Consider the following 24,569-nt stretch of genomic DNA (forward strand, 5'->3'; position numbering starts at 1 on the left):
CCAGCGACAGGCTGTCGCTAGCTGGCTAGGGTTTCCCTATAAAAGGGCCATGTGCACGAGAAATTGATTGAGAGAATCTCACGGTGAATTTTTGAGAGCTTCTGGCGGCGTTTTTTCAACGTCTTCTCCACAACGATTTTGAGCACGAGTTTTTAGAGGAAAACTCGTCTATTTAAGGAGAGTTCCTATAGCAATTTTGAGAGGAGATTTTTCCTGTTGGAAAATCTCACACCTTGAAAGAAGAATAGATAGTTTCTGTTGCTTCTCTTTTGAGACATCTCAAGTTTAAGATCTTCTCTTTACAAGCTTGTAATCTTCTTTAATATTAAAAGAAATTATTTGTGTGGCTCCTGAGGACGTAGGCAAGTTGCTGAACCTCGTTAAAACTCGGTGTTCTCTTTTTCTTACAATTTTTTAATTTGCTATGATATCGTCTTTCTATTGTCTTAACACAAGATCCGGTAGGGAAAATTCCGCTTGAGGGTTCATATTTGACATGTAGTCGAATAGCTTGAATTTCCCAACAACTGGTATCAGAGCCCTTGTTCATATTTGTGTGTGTAAAAAATGGCAGAAGAAGGCAAATCTAAAATTGAGAAATTTGACGGATCGAATTTCGCCTACTGAAAATCACAGAAAGATGACTATCTGTACTAGAAGGACCTTTACCGTCCGTTGATGGGTAAAGAAAAAGAAAAGAAGAAAGAGTAATCCGACGAGGACTGGAAATATTGGATCAAAAGGCCCTAGGGCAGATCCGATTATCGTTCGCAAAATCTGTAGCACATAATATTTTTGTTTGTGGAAAATTTGCAGCAAAAGAAATGAAAGAAAAATTGATTTGTATTCTCTCAAAATCGATTACAAATTGGATTTTCTAATTACAAAAGAGAGGAGAACGAATTTGATTCCCCCATTTGTTTAAAACTGGGTTCTTCACGGTGGCGATGGAGTGCCTCCCTCGAATGCTCGTGTCGAGTTTTCTCTACGTTGACGATCCGACCGTCTTGATTCACTGGAACGATGTCTTCTCCTCACGATTTGAAGTTGTGGAGAACTTGTGTGGCAAGTTTAAAACTCTTGATGAGTTGATAACTCTGATCGAGTTTGAAACTCTTGAAAAAGAGTTGATTTGAACCGAGAATCGGTTCTCAAGCCAAGGCCGAAGGCTTCAAGGAATGCTCCAAAGGATGAATGCCGATCTCTCCCTTTGCTGCCAAGTCCCAGATCCAAAAATGCCCCATGAACTCAATTAAGTTTACCCATATTTATATAGAATTAAGGGGTGTAACCGCCCCCCCTTAATTCTCTCCATAATGGGGTTGAGGAGGGTGTAACCGCCCCCTTAATCTGCTCCTAAGTGGGACGGAAACCCCTCAAATCGTGAAGGAAAAACGGTTCCTGTAACCGTTCAGCTCGTGTTTGAACGAGTCAAACGCCCACGTTGGCGTTCAGGACCCTAACTCCGCGTTTTAGACTGGAGACGCGGAGTTGGGTACCCGCTGGGCATTGAAAAACGAGGGTCCAACCCCAGCGTTTTAATATTGTAACGCGGGTCCGACTCCAGCGTTTTGATGTTGTAACGCGGGTCCGACTCCAGCATTTTGATGTTGTAACGTGGGTTCGACCCTCGCATTTTACTGTTGCCACACGGGGAGGACCTCCGCGTTTTGGTGTTGATACACGGGGAGGACCTCCGCGTTTTGGTCTTAGAGCGCGGTGATGAGTTCCGCGTCTTGCTTTGGAGAGATTATCAACAAGTAATCTCTTTTGTCATAGCGTTTGCAAAGATCATTGTCTTGTAATCTTCGTCTTGGCTCCTTGAGAATATGAGAGTCGTCAGATTGTAACTCCCGATGTTTATTGTGAATGCTGTTGAACTAGAGTTCTCATCGGTTGTCATGAAGGTCTTCAGATTATAACCTTCAGCAATCTACGTGAAAGTCTTCAAATTGTAGTCTTCTAGAAGTCGTCAGATTGTAACTTCCATCATCGGTGTTTGATGGAGGATAAGCTATCTATTGTGATTTTTAGACAGCCTACAGAACCCCCTCCAAAGTTTTCGAAAGTTCGCGGTTGACTGGGACGAATTTTCGGAATACTTTGGATCTCAACTCTGATCTTGGAGCTGTTGATTCCTTGTCGTAAAGGAGTCGTTCTCTGCACTCGCTTTGAATGCATCTTGGTTGACGAGATTTGCCATGCATGACATGTTGAATTTGGAACACGAGTATGACCTCGGTGTTTGGTTTTTGCATCGCGGGTCTGACCTTAGCGTTTTGACTTAAGACATGGAAGTGGCTTCCGTGTATTTTTAACTAAGTCTTTAGCTCATCTGTTTCAAGTCCCGGCTCGTATCCATTAAGCTAATGGACCTTCGAACATGCATAGGATTTTTGGCAAACCCTCAGCCATCAACGGATTTGATAAGCTTTTACCGACTACCGTTTGAGTCGGGCTAGCATGTGAATTATTTGAATCCGTTTCACATGTAACGTTGTGCTAAGAGAATGAACCCTCTTAGACTTGATGCTATGATTTTGAATACATAGACTTTGTCATTTTTACGAAAAAAGACTAACCGGCAATGCATGTTAGGCGTAGGCTTATCTCTAATTAGGAATCGAGATAAAGTCCCCCATGCGTGTGAGGTATGGATTTTAGCGTTATTAATAACGACCTGCTACAATGTTGAATACGTAGATTTTTGTCCTTTTTACGATGAAAGACTAACCAGTAACGCGTGTTAGGCGTTGACTTATCCCTACTTAGGATTCGGGATAAAATTCTCCATGCGTGTAAGGCATGGATTTTGGCGTTATTAATGACGACCTGCTACGATGTTGAATACGTAGACTTTTGTCCTTTTTACGGTGAAAGACTAACCGGCAACGCGTGTTAGGCGTTGATTTATCCCTACTTAGGATTCGGGATAAAATTCCTCATGCGTGTGAGGCATGGATTTTTATGTTATTAATAACAACCTGCTACGATGTTGAATACATAGACTTTTGTCCTTTTTACGGTGAAAGACTAACCGGCAATGCGTGTTAGGCGTTGACTTATCCCTACTTAGGATTCGGGATAAATTTCCCCATACGTGTAAGGCATGGATTTTGACGTTATTAATAATGACCCGCTATGATATTGAATACGTAGGCTTTGTCATTATTTCTTCCTGTGTTATTTGAAACACTGAAAGAAAGTTGGAAGCGCCAGAGGTGTAATATTAACTTGGTATGAATTTCCACTTAGAGTGAAATTCAGAAATTTTCTTTATTATCACTAGGATAATTCCAGAAAATATTTAATCCGCTAGGGATTTTATAATAAAAACTTGCTATTCTTGTTGAAAAGAGATTAACAAGTTCATTGGGGAATTTGACTGTTAGAGGTGTGATGTTAACCTAACAGTATTTTATAGGCTTATCACTCTATTGAAGAGAGTTGATAAGTTGGTTTGATCGTCAGAGGTGTGATGTTAACTTGACTAAAATTTATGGACCTATCGCTCTATTAAGGAGAGTCGATAAGTTAATTTTGTCAGAGGTATGATGTTAACATGACAGAAAAGTGTTGTGATCGGAGCAATTTTGTGGACTTATCATCCTATTGAAGAGGATTGATAAGTGGGTTGTCAGAGGTACAATGTTAACGTGACAGGGATGTGTTGCGATCGGAGCAACTTTGTGGACTTATCATCCTATTGAAGAGGATTGATAAGTGGATTGTTGTCAGAGGTATATTGTTAACGTGACAGGAATGTGTTGTGATTGGAGCAATTTTGTGGACTTATCATCCTATTGACGAGGATTGATAAGTGGATTGTCAGGGGTTTTTGATATTAACGTGACAAGAGAATGTTGCGATCGGAGAAACTTTGTGGACTTATCATCCTATTTATGAGGATTGATAAGTTGATTTGTCAGAGGTTTGGTGTTAACGTGAAGAGAATGTGTTGCGATTGGAGCAACTTTGGAGACTTATCATCCTATTGACGAGGATTGATAAGTGGATTGTTGTCAGAGATATATTGTTAACGTGACAGGAATGTGTTGCGATTGGAGCAACTTTGGAGACTTATCATCCTATTGACGAGGATTGATAAGTGGATTGTTATCAGAGGTATATTGTTAACGTGACAGGAATGTGTACTTGTGACTTGCACAAGATTTTGGGGATTAACGTCTCGCTGGGGAAACTTGCTAGGTGAGTTTATCATCAAAAGTGATAAATTTTGATGCTTGTGATTTGAATAAGATTTTAAAGACTTAGTGTCTTACTGGGGAAGATTACGATTTGTACAATTTTGAGGACCTATCATCCTATTAGTAAGGATTGATAAGTTGATTGTCAGAGGTGTATGCTGTTAACGTGACAAATTGGGAGTAATGCGAGTTGAATGCATACTCTGTGGGGATGATGATCGTCAGAAGGTAATGCGAGTTGAATGCATACTCTGTGGGGATGATGATCGTCAGAAGTGTAATGTTAACTCGACGATGTGAAAGGGGATGATGATCGTCAGAAGTGTAATGTTAACTCGACGATGTGAAAGATTCGTTACTCTTAATCTAGTGAATCCCAAGTAACCAACCCCCAGTCTAGATTAAGACTTAGTAGGGGAATAAAAAGAGGTAGACAAGACACATCGCCTAGTGAGGCACTATCCATGAAGTCGGAATAGAGTCACATCACCAGGTAGGTCATTATCTGATGAGTTTGACTATCAGAGGTAACTGTTAACATGATAGTTTTTTGTGGACCAGTTTTTTGTGGACCCGCCATCCTACTTGAAGAGGATTGACAAGAGAATTTGGAGGGAATGGACTATCAGAGGTAATCATTAATGTTATAGTTTTAATAGACCCATCATCCTACTTGAAGAGTATTGGTGGGGGAATTTGGAGAAAACAGACTATCAGAGGTGATCATTAATGTGATAGTTTTAGTGAACCTGCCATCCTATTAAAGCGGATTGACAAGTTGATGGACTATCAGAGGTAAATGTTAACGTGATAGTTTTGTGGACCTGCCATCCTATTGAAGCGGATTGACAAGTTGATGGACTATCAGAGGTAAATGTTAACGTGATAGTTTTGTGGACCTGCCATCCTATTGAAGTGGATTAGCAGATTGATGGACTATCAGAGATAACTGTTAACGTGATAGTTTTGTGGACCTACCATCCTATTAAAGAGGATTGGCAGATTGATGGACTATCAGAGGTAACTGCTAACATGATAGTTTTGGTAGATTTTGTGGTTGACAAAGGTATTCTATTAAACATAACAACTCAGAAACTTTATTACGATAGTTTTGGTAGATTTTGTGGTTGACAAAGGTATTCTATTAAACATAACAACTCAGAAACTTTATTACTCATAATCCAATGAACTACAAATAAACCAACCCCCAGTCTTGAACAAGTGCAAGGGGGAAAAGGAGTAGGCCACTATCTAATGAGTTTGACTATCAGAGGTAATTGTTAACGTGATAGTTGTTAGAGATCCGGCATCCTACTGAAGAGGATTAGCTTCAGTGGTCGTAGTATCTTCCCCTTCTGACTGAGGAGATTGGGCTTGGTCTGATTGCTCAGGAGAAGGTTGGGCTTGGTCTGATTGTTCAGGTTGATCCTGCCTACTTTGTTCTTCAGCTTTGATCCTGACAATAATCTTTTGAGCCTGTTCGCCTTGAGAGATTAGTTGTCTCTAAGAACGACATTCTGCAACTCCGATTCGGGCTAGAAGGTCGGTCTGCAAGTTGTGTCGACAGGTCTCTACTAAAGTAGACTGTGTCATACCTGACGAACACCGGAGAGCCATGGTTCGGAACCTTTTGACGAAGGCTTTGACGAATTCCCTCTTCTTCTGCTTAGTGGCGAGAAGGGTATGAATGGAGACTTCTATATCCTCTTCAAAAAATCTTGACAGGAAGAGTCTCTCTAAATCTGCCCACCTTTGGATACATCCGGTAGGTAGTTTCCTGAACCATTCAAAGGCAACTCCCTTAAGGGTGCCAATGAACAATCGAGCCAGTATGGCATCGTTTGATATTACATTCCCAGTCTGTGACTTAAAATGATAAATATGTTAGTTCGGTGATCCCGTGCCGTCAAAAGTTTGTAGCGTCGGGACTTCAAAATTTGGAGGATAAGGGGCTGCATCCCATTCGGCAGGATAGGGTCTGACAACTTCCTCGTCTTGGAGCTCGCTTCTGTTGGCAATTACATTGAGGTGGGCTTCCAATTCTTTCATTTTGGCAGACTAGAGATTCTGCCCGTTCTCCGTCTCTCTTCCTTTATCAGAGGAAGATTCTAGGTTGTGGGCTTCTTGGTTAGAAGCAGCAACATCAACCACTTTTCCCTTTCCTTTGATTGTGTAAGGTCGGGATGAAAACACTTTTTCTCTCTTGGAAGATTCTTGCTTAGGTGGTGAATCTATCTCCTGAGATTTGGCCTTGTTTACGACGATTTGAGTCAACAGGGCCATGAGTTCATTGATGGCCTCTTGCTGAGATTTGAGCATGGCCTCCTGCTCATCAAGTCTCTTTGCGAGATCGTCATGGTTTCCCGTCATATAAGTGGAGCTCTCATGTTCAACGAAAGATCTTGATGATTGGGACTCTGCAATGGCTGAGTGTTCATCATCGGAATTGGTTCCTCTGGCTAACCTCCGATAGTTGACAAGGGGAATGGCTCCCATTCGCGTCCGAGTGCGTTAGTAGATTCCTTCAAACTCGTTAGCGATTTCTCTGACGGTCGGTGAACGACTTGTCTCAGAGTCGTTGGAGCTAGGACCGGAGGTATTCCCTCTACCGATCACATTGATAGTAACCTCAGGATACTCGGTCTCTAGAGACTTCTTCTTGTGAGAACGTCGTTGTTGGTTGGGCAAAGCAACATTCATAAATTGGTTGAACACCAACAGTTGGGCCGCATGTGAGCAGTATTGACATCTCGAAAGGACCGTAGGAATCAGTCGTTCATATTGGAATGAACGAATGACTTGTTGCATCGGTCTTTCTCTCGATATGACCTCTCTCAAATCTGTTGTAAAGATTCGAGGAGAATTACTCACTAATCGTGAGGTTTGAACTGGAACCTCCAGTCTATGATTGGACAGGACTGACTCTTGATGAATATGGATCTGGTTGAGATGCCTTGAATCCATAAACTTCTTATATCCGCCCCTCAATCTAGTCGCGCTACGCAGAGTATTCGGGGGTCTCGCTGCCCGGTCAGCAAGCCGGGGGTCCAGGGACGCGAGGGTCGCGTTTGGCACCTGAGACGCGAGTGTCGTGTTTGGCACCTGAGACGCGAAGGTCGCGTTTGGCACCGGGGGGGATGGAATACCCCCCGGCAGGGTTCGGGGTAGCGCCCCGAAGCTCCGTGATATATACCAGGTTCTGTATTGGATTTGGCACTTGGGACACGAGGGTCGCGTTTGGCTCTTAAGACGCGAAGGTCGCGTTTGGCACTTGAAACGCGAAGGTCGCGTTTAGCACTTGAAATGCGAGGTCCGCATTTTGGTTTGGCAACATGAGGGTCGCGTTCTTCATTGTCGACGCGAGGGTCGTGTTTTGACTGGGAAACGCGAAGTTGAAGTTCGCGTTCAACAAAGGCTTGAGGTCCGCGTTTTGGCTGTAAAACACACCATTGAGGGCCGCGTTTAGTTTGGTTCTCGGGAAGCTCATGTTTGGGCTCATAAATACGAGGCTTGTGTTCTAAAGTAGAAACGCGGAGCTCAGGGTCGCGTTTAAGCTCATGAACGCGAAGTTTACGTTGGTTGGAGGATCGATTTTCTCGGAGTTGTGCTCGTCGCTGAGACCTTCTTCTTCGACGAGCAGCGCTCTTCTTGGTCTGTTTTAAGGCTTTTGCAGGGGCATCATCGACGTTGATTGGATCTATCTCCGTCGTATGCCTTTTACCACCCATGACACGTCGTGTTGATGCGGGTGTGGAGTTTTTAACTCGTTGAACGAGTTTGGCAAAGGCAGAGCCTAGTCCTTCAGAGGAGGGGCTGTTTGATGAATTTTGGCCAAAGGAGAGGACTTTCTTTGGCACTCCAGCAACAGTTGGAGATTTAGTCACCTTGGAGACTTTGTGGATCTTGCGCATAGCCTTGGGGCTAAGGGATCCGGAGGAGAGAGCCTCCTCAAACTTGGCTTGATCGAACTTGATGATCAGAGTTTCAACGGTCGTTCCAATGAGTATGACGTCGGATTGCGCCACCACTTCTTCGTCAGAGAAGCTGATCCCCAGCGGAGTCGCCATCTTTTGTTCGTAGAAAATTTGCAGCAAAAGAAATGAAAGAAAAATTGATTTGTATTCTCTCAAAATCGATTACAAATTGGATTTCCTGATTACAAAAGAGAGGAGAACGAATTTGATTCTCCCCTTTGTTTAAAACTGGGTTCTTCACGGTGGTGATAGAGTACCTCTCTCGAATGCTCGCGTCAAGTTTGCTCTCCATTAACGATCCGACCATCTTGATTCACTAGAACGATGTCTTCTCCTTACGATTTGACGTTGTGGAGAACTTGCGTGGCAAGTTTAAAACTCTTGATGAGTTGATAACTCTGATCAAGTTTGAAACTCTTGAAAAAGAGTTGATTTGAACCAAGAATCGGTTCTCAAATCAAGGCCGAAGGCTTCAAGGAATGCTCCAAAGGATGAATGCCGATCTCTCCCTTTGCTGCCAAGTCCCAGATCCGAAAATGCCCCCTGAACTCAATTGAGTTTACCCATATTTATATAGAATTAAGGGGTGTAACCTCCCCCCTTAATTCTCTCCATAATGGGGTTGAGGGGGGTGTAACCGCCCCCTTAATCCACTCCTAAGTGGGGCGGAAATCCCTCAAATCGTGAAGAAAAAACAGTTCCTACAACCGTTCAGCTCATGTTTGAACAAGTCAAACGCCCACGTTGGCGTTCAGGACCCTAACTCCGTGTTTTAGACTAGAGACGCGGAGTTGGGTACCCACTGGGCATTGAAAAACGCGGGTCCGACCCTAGCGTTTTAATGTTGTAACGCGGGTCCGACTCCAGTGTTTTGATGTTATAACGCGGGTCTGACTCCAGCGTTTTGATGTTGTAACGTGGGTTCGACCCTCGCATTTTACTGTTGCCACACGGGGAGGACCTCCGCGTTTTGGTGTTGATACACGGGGAGGACCTCCGCATTTTGGTCTTAGAGCGCGGTGATGAGTTCCACGTCTTGCTTTGGAGAGATTATCAACAAGTAATCTCTTTTGTCATAGCGTTTGCAAAGATCATTGTCTTGTAATCTTCGTCTTGACTCCTTGAGAATATGAGAGTCGTCAGATTGTAACTCCCGATGTTGATTGTGAATGCTGTTGAACTAGAGCTCTCATCGGTTATCGTGAAGGTCGTCAGATTGTAACCTTCAGCGATCTACGTGAAAGTCTTCAAATTATAGCCTTCTAGAAGTCGTCAGATTGTAACTTCCATCATCGGTGTTTAATGGGGGATAAGCTATTTATTGTGATTTTTAGACAACCTACAATTTTAAAGGAGAAGACGACAGTGGGACTTATGGAAGCACTCGCAACGATGTACGAGTAACAGACAGCTACAAATAAGGTGCATCTCATAAAAACATTTTTCAACCTCAAGATGGCAGAAGGATGTTCCTTCATGGTACATCTCAGCGAGTTCAACACGATTGTTGAACGACTCATCTTAGTCGATATCACATTTGATGATGAAGTATAGGCCCTATTAATACTATCACAATTGCCAGATAGTTGGGCAGGTTACGTGACCGCAATCAGCAACTCCACGAGGAAGGAGAAGTTGAAGCCGAGTGAGGTTGTGAGTATGATTCTATCCAAGGAGGTTAGAAGAAAATCGAATGAATCAGAAGGTTCAGGTTTAGCCCTAAGTCTCGAGCAGAGAGGCAAAAGCCATAATAGGGGGAACCAAAACAGGAATTGATCGAAGTTGAAGAAAAAGAGGTCTAACTCTAAGGTGAGACCTATCAAATAGAAATGTTAGAACTGCGACCAAGAGGGCAACATGTCTTTAACCTATAAAGCACCGAAGAAGGATAAAAATGAGCAGGAGACTCATATTGTGCAAGATGCATTAATTCTCGCTATGGATAGCTATTCTGATTCATAGTTTATTGATTCGAGAGCCTTTTTCCATGCTATTGCTAATAGGAAGCTCTTTCAGAACTATGTAGCAGGGGATTTTGGGAAAGTATACTTGGGGGACAATGAACCCTGTAGTATTGTTGGAAGAGGTGATATACAAATATAGTTGAAGAGCTACAAGTGGTCTCTGAAGAACGCTAGACATGTACCAAAGCTGAAGAGGAATCTTATCTCGGTTGGCCAGCTTGGAGTAAAAGCTATGTTACAACATTTACCAGAGATTCGTGGAAAATCTTCAACGGTATAATGGTGGTTGCCCGAGGCAATAAGACTGATACCCTCTACTTAACTTCACATGCGAGTGACACCCTCACAATTGCAGCAGGCAATGAGAGTGCAGATCTGTAGCACAATAGGCTGGGACACATGAGTGAGAAGGGTATGAAGATTCTACACTCAGAAGGGAAGCTAACCAACATCGATTCGGTAGAAGTCAGTATTTATGAAGACTACATCTTCGGGAAGCAAAAGAGAGTTAGTTTTTAGAATGATGGAAGACCACTTAAAGCTCACAAGCTAGACTTTGTTCATACAGATGTATAGGGTCCAGCTAGTGTGTCTTCTCTTAGCGGTTCGGCATACTACATCACCTTTATCGATGATCACTTGAGGAAGGTATGAGTATACTTCATAAAGTACAAGTCAGAGGTGTTCAACATCTTCAAGAAGTGGAAAGTCATGGTGGAGAATGAGACAAATATGTAAGTGAAGTGTCTGAGATCAGACAATGATGGAGAATATGAATTGGAGGAGTTCAAGAAGTTCTGTGCTATGAACGGGATTCGTTTGGAGAGGAATACTCCAGGGACACCACAACAGAATGGTGTAGCAGAAAGATTAAATAGAACGCTAACAGAGTGTGCGAGGAGCATCCGTCTACATACAGGTCTACTAAAATTTTTTTGGGCAGACGCGGTGCATACAACAACGTACCTGATAAATTACGGGTTCTATTAAACTTTGGGATTCCGAAAGAGGTTTGGAGTGGCAAGAAGATTGATCTCTCATACTTGAGAGTCTTTGATTGTGTGGCATATGTCCACATCAGTGATCATGGCAGAGACAAGCTAGAAGCTAAGTCACTGAAGTGCATATTTATTGGGTACGATATTGATGAGTTTGGGTATCATTTTTCGGATGAGAAGAACAGAAAAATCACCAGGAGCCGAGATATTATATTCAATGAGGATGCAATGTACAAGGATAGGGACAATGCTAAGGTTGGCCAAAGCAGTGAGAGTAACACTACAGATGCGGGGGCATCCGAGTACATAGATTTGGAGGAACTTCTAGATAGGGAAGATAATGTCAATTCTCACCAAAGAACAGAGAAGACTGCATGTGCAAAACCAATTACCTAGTGTAGGCATCGAAAATTGCCTATAGGTCTCCACGAACAGCTCAAAGCTAAGAGAAGACGATGAACGTCACTATCCAAGTCACAGAAGCTTGATTGACATCGACGACCGCTTGAAGTGAATCGGCAAACTATGTGAAGCAACGGAGTTTCGTTCCTTAGGATTATCCCGTTGTGGTAATCTTAAGAAGAGTGATTATCTCGCTTCGCCTAGATAAGAGCTACGATTTCTCGATCCCTTCGCGGATAGACGAAGCTCTGCCCAATTTTTCAGTAATCAGATCTGATCGATGGTGGTCCACGGATAAACCCCGGCACAGGCAAAGATCCTACGCAAGCAGAAGACCGATAAACGATCTCTGCATTTGTTTGATAAAGTTGTAAACTTTTTATTGTGTAAAGAGATCTTATAAAAAGATCAACTTTATTTTTATTTGAGTTTATTGTAACGACTAAAGTTGTAATAGATTCGATAGCAATGAAAACAGTAACTTTCACCGCAAATAAACAGGCGACCACAGTGGGAGCCAACAGCCTCGCTGCTGAGGTTGTCATGCCGCAGCCAACGATCAAGATCCCCGAGGCTGAAGAGGTCAAATACGAGTTCGACCAGCAGAAGTTCGAGGAGTATGTCTCCTCCTCCTCCTCCAGATCTGCCTCTCCTTGCAGGTGCAGGAAGGCCTCCTCCTCCCAGAAGATCCGTCGGTCTCCAGATCTGAAGAACCAAGAAATCGATCTCCCCATAGCCGATGCTACAGTTGTACCTTGCAACGGTCCGCCGGCATCCAATGAGACCAGATCTGCAGATCTGAACTCCTTCACGATTAAGGAGTCGACTGCTGAAGGCGCGCTAACTCTATCAAAGAGAGCACGTCAAAGGAAACGATAACGCCTCGCGCGCCAATTCGCCAAGGCTTTGGATCAAATGGATGGACTCCGTTACCGAGCAGATCTGGAGTTTAGAAAGTGTCAAGTGGCTAATCTATCGCCACGACCAGCATCAGAATCCTCCTCTCAATCTCCAATTAACGAATGTGTTCGTGTCAAAAGAACTCGCTCTACTCTCGAGGAGCGAATCCATAAGCACCGCGCCTTGCTTGTGCATGCCCGGACCCTTGTGTGAAAAGCATAAGAAATGCAAAAGGAAGAGGCAGTTAAGAGATCGCCGAGATCCAAACAAGTTTGGGTGCCAAAAGCCAAATCAGCGCCTAAGGCAAAAGCAGGCGACGTTGCTCTCCGGCCTTCGTCAACTCCAGACCCTGCTCCCACACTTCTGGTGAAGCCCTATGACAGCGTGGGTCTCTCCAAATCTAGAATCCCATTGAAGGATCGTGTCGGTGCCCTACCCGAGAATCGAGGAAAAGTGCTTGTTAAGGAAAGCTTGAGACTGTTAAAGGAGTTTCGAGCAAACATCCGGACTAGGGGTCGTACGCGACCTCCTAACAAATTAATTTCTACAACAGCCCGCTTGGAGGTACGTGCAGAAAACCAGGAGCTCGTTAAGGTTTCACCCTCACAAGGGTGTGATTCCAAGCGTGTGACTCCTGTAGACGCCAACAAGGCGATGTTTACTCAGATGAAAACGCGTCAGACAGAAGAATGCGTTATACCTGAGAATTCATGTAAACAGCTGATAGGTTACTCTGATCGCAACGTCGATGAGTTGTACTATCGGGCTGGGGGTACGAACAAATCTCGAAAGAGAAGTACCGGAGAAGCGGATTCTCACTGTCCATGTACCGAAATTATCAGGGCAGTATTATCAACGTGTAGCTGACCCAAGACCGCTCCGCAGAAGGTCTCGGTATTCGAGAGAATCTCCGATGGAACGACGAAGCCCAAATCAAGGCGTTTCCACCAAAGAGGATCGGTTGCTTGAGATGATGAATTCCCAGAAGTTACCATCAACATGGTCAATAAGGGAAAATCTCCGATTGTTTCAAGTGGTTTCAACCCTAATTTCTCTCCAGGAAGAAGAGTTAGTTCGGGAATAACCCAGCAAATATCTCAGCTTTAGCTAGAAACCGTTGGGCGTAATGATTACCAGGGTGTCCATGAAGGAATACATTCTGATGACGAACTCTCGGATTCTTATTCTGCAATCGCCTCTGACGATACAACGTCTAGCATAGGACAAGCTCGGGAAGTGTTTATGGTCAACACCGAGCAAATAGCCAAAATCATTAAGGATGCTCTAGCCAAGCAGAAAGAAGCATTCAAAATTAAAATGGAAATGGCTATGCAGGAGATGAGACAAATGTACGACCAACAAGTCCGACCTTTGTCGAATCAGCTAGGTGAATCCAGCCGTCGCAGCACTGCTAACCAAGCAGGTAGCGATTCAGATGTGGATGAACACAACGTTGGGGGTGGCCCCACTAAAAATAACGACGCTAGGGGTGGACTCACCAACGATGATAACACTGGGGGTGGTCGCATTATTCCTATCGAAAATTGCCCAAAACAGGATATAGATGAGGACGAAAAGATGAAGGATCTCGAGAGAAAAATTAATGCTTTAATGTCTGCTCAAAAGGTAAAGAAAACCGGCATTCCGTGTCCTTACCCGAAAGAATGGGAATCAATTCCGTATCCGGCGAAGTTCAACCTGATCAACTTCACGTCGTTCGACGAGAAGGGTTCCCCCACTCAGCACCTGATCTATTTCAAGTCTCATTTGGGAGTGATCTCTGGCAACGAGCCTCTGATGGTCCGGTCATTTGTTGGCACCCTTCGCGAGCCCGCCTTCAATTGGTACCGCCGTCTCAAGCCCGAAAACATTAACAGCTGGGAGGACCTGGAGAGCATGTTCCTCGCTCATTTCTTCGATGATGACGCCGAAGTGTCGATCAGGACACTCTTCGATGAGAAACAAAAAGACGGAGAGTCGGTGGATGCCTTCATCAAACGCTTTCGCAATCAGGCAATGAACTGTAAGGATCCCGTCACGGAGGAATTCGTCTTGCAAACCTGTTATAACAACTTGTCTATTAACATCTTGGACGTTATGGGAGTAGAGCCACTCAATACCTGGAGAGAGTTGAAGGTGCGTGGAGAGCAGGCCGAACGATTCCTTAGAAGGAGGAAGGTTGAAAGATGCCAACCGATGATTAACCCTCTGAATCCGAGTCTCGTTTCCCATAATGAAGGGAAGACACCTACAACAGTTGTTGACATTAATCAGACGTCACAACAGCAGTCCCGAAGACAGTAGAATAGTTCGGATCCGAGGCTCCAAAAAGAGTACTCATTCAAAGACGAAGACGTTCCAGCCATCTTCGAGACCCTTCTTGAAAACAACAAGATCAAGCTGCCGCCCATCACAAATCAGGAGGAAGCTGACAATACTACAGATCCGAAGTACTACGCGTACCACAGGAGGATCCTTCATCCTACAAAGGCTTGCTTTACTTTAAAGAATAGCATCCAAACCTTGGTTGAAGCCGGCGTCATAATGCTAGGATAAGCCAAATAAGAACGGCATCACTCCGATAAGTATAAGAGTATAAACTGCTCCTTCCTAGACTCCAACAAGTATAAGAGTATAAACTGCTTCTCAATCCTCCAATCGGTATATGAGGTTAAACTGCTCCCTGATACTCCAATAGGTATATGAGTCTAAACTGTTTCCTACCATTGATGGGAAGTTCCTGGAGAATGTTATGCTAATATTCTTAAGGATAACCCGGACATGTAACGGAGTACAAAGTCAGACCCAGTTCCAAGAAAGAAGCTGGGGGTGGATGATTCATGTAATGGGAAGTTTCCAGAAGAACGCTATATGTAATTTTCTTAAGGATAACCCGATAATTACGAACAAAGTGATAAACACTAAACTCCCACTATGATTTGTACTCCCACTCTCACTGTCTACCTGGTCAAACCCTCCTATAGTTAAGACCACAACCAAAGTCCCCTCTCGATTCCTTCCATGAACGAGAGGTCCACTTTCAACTCGAACAATCAAACATATGAAAGTTAGGACTGTTCCTAATCTCACTTAGTCAAGCTTATAAATAGTTAGGACTAAGACCGAGTCATTCCTTTTCGATAAACGAAAATCTGCCTCTGTTCCTTTTTCCACCAAACCTATAAAAGTTAGGGTCGAAATTGGGCTTTCTCCTCAATAAATGAGAGATTCTTTTTGGGATCAAATGGCCAACCCTATAAAAGTTAGGGTCGTTTGAATCTTTCCGATTCTTGGAGTGGAGATCCCACTCTTAGTTTCATCTCTTCGGATTCTGAGGGTGGAGATCCCACCTTGAGTTTCCTTTCCTACTGAAGATAGAATATAAAATTCTCTCTCTTCAGGTACTGGGAGATAGAATATAAAATTCTTCCTCTTCCATGTTTCCAGTCCGTCTTTACTCTTCTCTTCAGGTACTGGGAGATAGAATATAAAATTCTTCCTCTTCCATGTTTCCAGTCCGTCTTTACTCTAAGAAAAGACACAATTCCCAACTTCCAATCTGTGCACTTTGTGCACGGGGAATTTTATCTCAATTCCTAAATAGAGATAAGCCTACGCCTAACACGCGTTGCCGGTTTAGTCTTTCACCGATTGAAAAAGACACCAAGGTCTACCTTACACGCACGGGGAACTTTATCTCGACTCCTAAATAGAGATAAGCCTACGCCTAACACGCGTTGCCGGTTAGTCTTTGACCGTAAAAAGGACAAAAGACCACATATTCAACATTGTGGTAGGTTGTTATTAATAACACCATAATCCGTGCCTCACACGCATGGGGAATTTTATCCTGAAGCCTAAGTAGGGATGAGTCAACGCCTAACACGCGTTGCCGGTTTAGTCTTTTACCGATTGAAGAAGACACCAGAATCCGAGTCTGGGGATTTTTATCCTGAATACTAAGTAAGGATAAGTCAGCGCCTAACACGCGTTACCGGGTAGTCTATTCCCGTGAGAAAGACGAAGTCTACGTATTCAATGTCGTAGCACTAAAACAGTTAACTCTTTTAGCACAACGTTATGTGTAGAACGGATCTAAACAATCTGCATGCTAGCCCGACTCAAACAGTAGTCGGTAAAGGCTCATCAAACCCGTTGATAGCTGAGAATTTACTAAAAATTCTATAAATGCGAGTCATTGATGCACCAGCTCCACTAGTTGGTCTCGTGACTTGAGCATCCAACAAATTCAGGATAAAATCCACATATGCAGATGAATCAGCTTTAACAGTTGGTCCTACAGCCCCAACATTTGGGACCGCCATGCTCCAATACCTTAAGAGCTTAAACTGTGTATACTCCAGTAAACGTACGAGTATAAACTGTGTCAACGTACGACGTTCGAAACCCTAGGGTCAACGCGTAACCCTAGGTCAACGCCGGTCAACGCGTTGCGATCAAAAAGTCAACACGAATCAATATATCATGACGGAGATAGTCAGTTCAAAGTCAACTCAATGACACGATCCAAACTCAACTCATCAGTTTTAGATTTGAGACTTCGTCGACGGCCAGACGATAAACACGGCGTCGGAAGGATTTCAGCTATTTGTCAAAGCATCGAATAGACTGAAAATCGAAAGAGCCAAGAGTTGAAGCTAACTACAGGTCCTTTACACTAATCGGAGGCTGGACCAATCATATCCAAAGTATTCCAGCCTCTTCTATAAAAGAAACGAGTCTGGAACGCTGCTGAACTGAAGACTTAAAGTGCACAGATTTCAGAGAGGAGGAGGAGTTAGATCTGCAGACCGGTTCGTTCCTTAGGATTATCCCGTTGTGGTAATCTTAAAAAGAGTGATTATCTCGCTTCGCCGAGATAAGAGCTACGGTTTCTCGATCCCTTCGCAGATAGACGAAGCTCTGCCCAATTTTTCAGTAATCAGATCTGATCGACGGTGGTCCACAGATAAACCCCGGCACAGGCAAAGATCCCACGCAAGCAGAAGACCGATAAACGATCTCTGTGTTTGTTTGATAAAGTTGTAAACTTTTTATTGTGTAAAGAGATCTTATAAAAAGATCAACTTTATTTTTATTTGAGTTTATTGTAACGACTAAAGTTGTAATAGATTCGATAGCAATGAAAACAGCAACTTTCACCGCAAACACCTAGGGCGAGGAGCTTAGGAGGTCATCCGGGTATCCAAATCGAATCTCATGTATCTCTTGTCACTAGACTACCTACTTTAGATAGATAGCGGAGAACCAAAATACTATGATGAGGCTATGCAAGTGAGCGAATCTTGGCAGTGGGAGCATGCAATGCAAGAAGAGACGGATTCTCTTTACTCTAATGAGACATGAGAGTTAGCCCCGCTATCTGCACAGAAGAAAGTCTTACATAACAAGTGGGTCTATCGGGTCAAGCAGGAGAGTGATGGAAGGAAGAGATACAATACCAGATTAGTCGTGAAGGGGTTCCAATAGCGGGAATGAGTGTATTATATGGAGATATTTTCCCCGTTGTGAAGCTCACAATCATCAGGGTGATGTTGAGTTTGGTATCTGCTAAGAATGTCTACCTTGAGCAGTTAGATATGAAGATTGTCTTTCTTCACGGTTTTCTTCATGGTAACTTGGATAAAGAAATCTACATGAAACAACATGTTGGCTTCACTGAGGAAGGAAAGGAAAGGAAAGGAAAGGAAAGGAAGAAATCTACATGAACTCGTCTATTTAAGGAGAGTTCCTGTAGCGATTTTGAGAGGAGATTTTTTCTGTTGGAAAATCACACGCCTTGAAATAAGAACAAATAGTTTATGTTGCTTCTCTTTTGAGAGATCTCAAGTTCGAGATCTTCTCTTTGCAAGCTTGTAATCTTTTTTAATATTAAAGAAAATTATTTGTGTGGCTCCCGAGGACGTAGACAAGTTGCCAAACCTCGTTAAAACTCGATGTTCTCTTTTTCTTATAATTTTTTAATTTTCTGTAATTTATTTTTTCTATTGTCTTAACATAAGACCCGGTAGGGTAAATTCCGCATGAGGGTTCATATTTGATAGGTGGTCAAATAGCTTAAACTTCCCAACACAAATATCTATATTCTTTTGCTTAGTAATAGGCATTTTGCTTTTTACGGGTGCTTTGAATGCATGATCATCTTTCTTTGCTTCTTGTAGGCTCTGGTACTGGCGAAAAATCTAACCATCAATTTGTCCAGTCCTGATTTTGAGCCACTGGTGAGTATTGTATCTGATATTTATTACCATTATGGGTTAATTTGTGCATTCTATTTCCTCATCGATTTGCACTGATAATGTGCAGGTGAGATTATCACTGTAATTCAAAATATAGTTTACACCTCCATCTCTTTCCCAATACTTATTGTTAGGGATTTTATGGAGATTAATCTGCTAAATTAAACACTAAACGAATAACGACACCAATGAAAATACCACAAGCAAGCAAACACCAAGATTTAACGTGGTTCGACAAATCGTACCTACGTCCACGGGACAATTCGGAGTAAAATATTTCACTATGAATCAAGAGTATAATCCATCCAACTTACACCTGAACTTGAGAGCTAAATCACAAGAGAAAATACAGTTACCTCTAGGGCATCAAAACCCTAAAACCCGTCTTACTAAAAATCTCCAGTACTCACAGAGATACCAGGACCGTACCCTTGATGACATCGTCATTCTAAAGACAATGGTTTTTGAATCACTACAATCAGACAACCGAGCTATCCGGAATTTTACTTTCTCTCTCTCCCCCCTATCTTCTTGTTGGTTACTGTTCATCGGTTACTGTAGCAGTTACTATTCACAAAAAATAATTACAGGGTTCTTATAAATAGAATTCTCTAAATCTATTCCTATTATAATTAGATCATCCAAATTCTCATCTAGATAGAATTTTAATTCATGTGAACCTTATGTGGGCCTTATCTTGGGCTGAACCCACTAAAGGATTGGCGAGAACAGTTGAAGAAAGCTCACGAAAAAAGATAAAAAAAACTACCAAGAAATTTCACGGTCGACCGCGAGATCAGCTGCAGTCGACTGGAAATGTGCACGAGACCTGAGAGGTATCTGGATTTTTTACGGTCGACCGCGTCGTCACGTGCGGTCGACCGACCAAACCCTATAGGATTTTTAGTTTCTATCGTTACCTTGCGGTCGACCGTGACGATCGCGGCGGTCGATCGTGATGACCGCGGCGGTCAACCTTGACTCGGGTCTGAGCTGGGCTTTGGGTTTTTGACCCGTTTTGTTTGTTGTTTGTATATTACCCTAAATATGATTAACTAGGGTTAAGTAAGGACGTTTTGAGCAGTCTTTGAGAGATGGTTGTTGCATCAAATTGTGGGAGATTGATGAGAGATTTAGAGAGCTTTGTTTGAGGGTTTTTGAGTGAGTTTTGTAACCCTATTGTATATTCTCTTCATCTCTAATAGTACAAACTCCCCCCTCCTTGACCCGTGGACGTAGGTAACTTGCCGAACCACGTAAAATTCGTTGTCTTGCTGAGATTGTGATTTGTGCTTGTGTTTAGTTGTGATCTACCTCGTTCTTGTTCATGTGATTAGAGTTCCGCTACGTACAAAAAGTGGTAACAGAGCTTCGGGTTTGGCTTAAGGCTTGTTCGAAGGATTCGTTGAAGGATTTCTATTTAAAGAGTTAGATCGATAACATGGGAGAAGCAAGCATATTAGGTTCGTCTCTTACAAAGGCGATACAATGTCTGAGCATCAATAATAAGAAGATTGATATTTTGAAGTTCGACGATAAGTTCAATTTCGGTTTGTGGAGGTGCTAGGTGATGGATGCGTTGAATGCACAAAATTTAAAGGAGACTTTTGAGTTACAAGAGAAACATGTTGACATGGAAGATAAGGTTTGGAAGAAGATGAATAGTAGGGCTTATGGAGTTATTCGGTCATGCTTAATACCGGATCTTATTTATGATGTGATAAACAAGATGTCGACAAAGGGATTATGGGAAACGCTCAATGAAAAGTACCTTACGGAGAGCATTGAGAATCGGCTCCACTTGAAGAAGAGGTTTTATTAGTTTAAGATAAAGAGGGGAGTTTCTATTAGGAAGTATGTTAACAACTTCATGAAGCTACTTTCAGATATGGCCAATGTGGACATCATGGTTGAGGATAAAGACAAGGCGATGCTAGTTTTGTGTTCGTTACCAGAAGATGATTATGGTATGTTCGTTCTCACTATGATCAATAGAAGAATAATTATTAGCTACAAGGAGGTGACCTCGGTGTTGGTGAATTATGAGTTGAGGAAGATTGATGGTGAACCCTCCGAGAAGGCATCGGGAGATGCATTAGCAGTTCGAGGCCGTAGTCCAAACCGCCGCCAAGCCAGCCGCTCAAAATCGAAGAATAGAGGTGGCTATAAAAGTGTTATTAGAAATCAATGTCTTTTTTATAAAGAAGAGGGACATTGGAAGATTGACTGCCCAAAGTTGAAAGACAAAGCCGAAAAGAATAAGGGGAAAGCTATACAAGCTTCAGAAGTGAATATTACAAAAGCTGTTGGTGAACATTCAGATTCAGATTCTTCAGGCTATTCGTGTCCTGCACTACCATCGGTTTTCTATGTCGACTCCACGGAGTGAATGTTGGATTCAGGAGCCACATATCATATTTGCCCGAGAAGGGATTGGTTCTCCAGCTTTAAAGAGCTGGAAAGAGGGGATGTTATGCTTATGGGTAATGACCACGTATACTCTATTGGTGGTATTGGTTCAGTCCAGATCAGGATGCATAATGGTGTGGTTAGGGAGTTGAAAGAAGTGAGGTTCGTGCCGCAGTTGACGAAAAACATCATTTCTCTTGGTACTTTGGAGACAGCAGGTTATCGGGTGACCTTAGAGGATGCTACTATGAGGGTCATGAAGGGTTCAATGGTGGTGATGTGAGGAGTCAGGGAAAACTTTATATACTACTTGAAGGGTAACACAATTACAGGGGGTCTGACAGCTTCTATCACTACAGAGGAGGATGCTACCAATCTATGGCACATGAGATTAGGACATACTGGTGATAAGTCTCTACAGTCATTAGCGAAACATGGGCTATTGAAAGGTGCTAAGACCTGCAAGACGGAGCTGTGTGAGCATTGTGTACTTGGGAAGAAGACTAGAGTGAAGTTTGACACCACTATTCACAACATCTAAGGTATATTAGATTATATTCACACAGATGCTTGGGGTCCTTCCAAGCACACATCACTTGGTGAGACCAATTATTTTGTTATTTTCATTGATGACTATTCTAGGAGGAATTGGGTATACCCTATGAAGCATAAACATAAGGTCCTGGATATTCTTGTGGAGCGGAAGAAGAAAGTAGAGCTGCAGACAGGTAGAAAAGCGAAAACTCTTCGTTCAGATAACGGTGAAGAGTATAAGAGTGATCCATTTTTATAGTTTTATCGGGATCACGACATTAGGTGACACTTCACAGTTCGAGAGACACTGCAACAGAATAGGGTGGCTGAGAGATTGAACCGTACCTTGCTGGAGAAGGTGCGATGTATGATGATACAGAGTGGATTGCCTAGATCCTTTTGGGCTGAGATGTTGGTTTATACGAGTAATCTCGTGAACAGGTTGTTGTGCACTGTGATACAGGGGTCAAGTTATGGGATCCACAGGACAAAAAGATAGTCATTAGCAGAGATGTCATATTTGATGAGGCATACATAATGAGGCCTCAAGTTCCTCGGTAGGTGGAGGAAGACCAGATTCGAGAGATATCACAGTAGGTAGAGGATGATGTGACTCCACCCATTCCAGATAGCATTGTACCCATTAAGTCTCCTACAAAGGTGACACTAGGAGGGGATGGGATGATAGTGGGGTATTTAGAGGATATAGTGGATGGTGAGACTCAGGAGTAGGGTCATGTTCAGGAGTCTATTGTAGCAAATAGACCTAGAAGGGTGATTCGTCGGCCAGCTAGAAATAATGATGTCATTGTTGTATATATATTATCAGTGGAGGTCGTTGATGATATGATTTCTTCTATATTCAGGGAGGTAGAGTCTAGCTCTAATTCGATCAGGTGGAGGGAAGCTATGGAGGAGGAGATGCGGTCTTTTCAGAAGAACGACACCTGGGAACTTGCAAAGCTACCTAAGGATAAAAAAAGCTATTGGTTACAAGTGGATATATGCGAAGAAAAAAGGATCTTCTACTGGGAATATTAGGTACAAAGCTAGATTTGTTCTCAATGGATATGCACTGCTTGAGGGCGTTAATTACAACGAGGTATTTTCACCCGTTGTGAAGCATTCGTCGATTCGGATTTTATTAGCATTTGTGGCATAGCTGGATTTGGATTTGGTCCAGATAGATGTTAAGACAGCCTTTCTACACAGAGATTTAGATGAGGAGATCTACATGATATAATCCTTGGGATTCAAAGCTGCAGGAAAGGAAGATTTGGTGTGCAAGCTGAAGAAGTCTCTTTACGGTTTGAAGCAATCGCCACGACAGTAGTATAAGAGATTTGATAGCTTCATGATTGGTCAGGGGTACACAAGGAGCTCTTATGATCCATGTGTTTACATGCACAACCTACAAGATGGTGAGTACATATATTTGCTATTATATGTTGATGATATGCTTATTGTTTCCAGGAATTCTTCGGCTATTCGAAAGTTGAAAGATGAGCTATCATCCGAGTTTGAGATAAAGGATCTTGAAGAAACTAAGAAGATATTAGGTATGTAGATCGAGAGAGACAGAGTGAATAGGAGATTGAAGCTTACACATAGGAGTTACTTGCAGAAAATGTTAAAGAAATTCAGGTTTGATGGCAATGCAAAAGCAGTTAGCACTCTATTGGCTCCCCACTTCAAGCTTTCAGCTAATATATCACCTGTTTTAGTTGAGAACAGAGATTACATGTCGAAAGTTCTATATACCAGTGCGGTGGGTAGATTGATGTATGTGATGGTGTGTACGAGGTCAGATTTATCACAGGCCGTGAGCATGGTATCGAGGTACATGCATGACCCCGAGAAGGGTCATTGGGAGGCCGTGAAATGGATTTTACGATATGTTAAAGGTAACATGGATGTTGGTTTGATTTTTCAGAAGGATAAGAAGAATTGGCAGGATTGTATTGGCTACGTGAATTCAGATTATGCGGGGGATCTTGACAAGCGTCTGTCTACTTTAGGTTATGTGTTTACATTGACAGGAGTACCAGTATGTTCGAGATGTACACTTCAGTCTATAACGGCTCTCTCTACTACAAAGGCGGAGTATATGGCGGTGACTGAAGCTGTAAAGCAGGCTTTGCGGTTGCATGGATTGTTAGAGGACTTAGGGATTGCATAGGAGACCTTTCGGGTATATTGTGATAGCATGTCAGCTATCTATTTGGCAAAGAACCAGGTTTATCATGCACGCACGAAGCATATTGATGTCAGATTCTATTTTGTTCGTGACGTTTTGGATGATGAAGACGTCATATTTGAGAAGATCCACATGAAGGACAACCTTGCGAATATGTTGACCAAAGTTATTTCAGGTGTGAAATTTGGTCATTGTTTGAAGCTATTGAATATTCTTCAATATTGAGGGTCTTTGGAGGCCATTTGGGTGAACTACATTTGGTTTGATTCCTTGGGCAAGAGGCTATGTAGGCAGTCTTTTTGATGCAACCGGTTGGATTTGTTGATTTCGATGGGGGAGATTGTTTGAGCTCTCTTTTGGGTTCCCGACTTGTTGTGGATTGAGTCCGTTGTCGTGGGTTGTTTCCACTTTATCCTGGACACAACAAGTGGGACGTTTGGATGATTTGATATCGGCTCAGTTTTGGAAGAAACTTCACCGATGTGGAGATTTGAAGGATTGGTGAACAGTTAAAGAAAGCTCAGGAAAAACGACAGAAAAACTGCCAGGAAGTTTCGCGGTCGATCGCGAGATCAGCTACGTACAATCGACCGGAAACGTGCACAAGACCTGGGAGGTCTCTGGACATTTGGCGGTCGACTGCGGCGTCACGTGCGGTCGACTGGTCAAACCCTGTAGGATTGTTTGTTTCTGTCGTTGCCTTGCGGTCGACCGCGATGACCG

At 42.9% G+C, this 24,569-nt stretch overlaps 1 protein-coding gene across 2 annotated transcripts in view; it reads left to right on the forward strand.

Moving 5' to 3' along the window:
* Window positions 1-24,569, forward strand: part of LOC109849504 (protein REVEILLE 8-like) — a 37,709-nt gene that overhangs the window by 12,185 nt on the left and 955 nt on the right. The window contains exon 7 of one of the 2 annotated variants that reach the window (XM_020419347.1): window positions 18,629-18,688. The exons of the other annotated variant lie outside the window; for it this stretch is intronic. Within the exon in view, the coding sequence (XP_020274936.1) occupies window positions 18,629-18,688 (60 nt within the window). The remainder of the gene's footprint in view (window positions 1-18,628; window positions 18,689-24,569) is intronic. 2 annotated transcript variants of the gene reach the window in all.

This window comes from Asparagus officinalis, chromosome 7 (genome assembly GCF_001876935.1).
Source record: "Asparagus officinalis chromosome 7, Aspof.V1, whole genome shotgun sequence".
Taxonomy (NCBI): Eukaryota; Viridiplantae; Streptophyta; class Magnoliopsida; order Asparagales; family Asparagaceae; genus Asparagus; species Asparagus officinalis.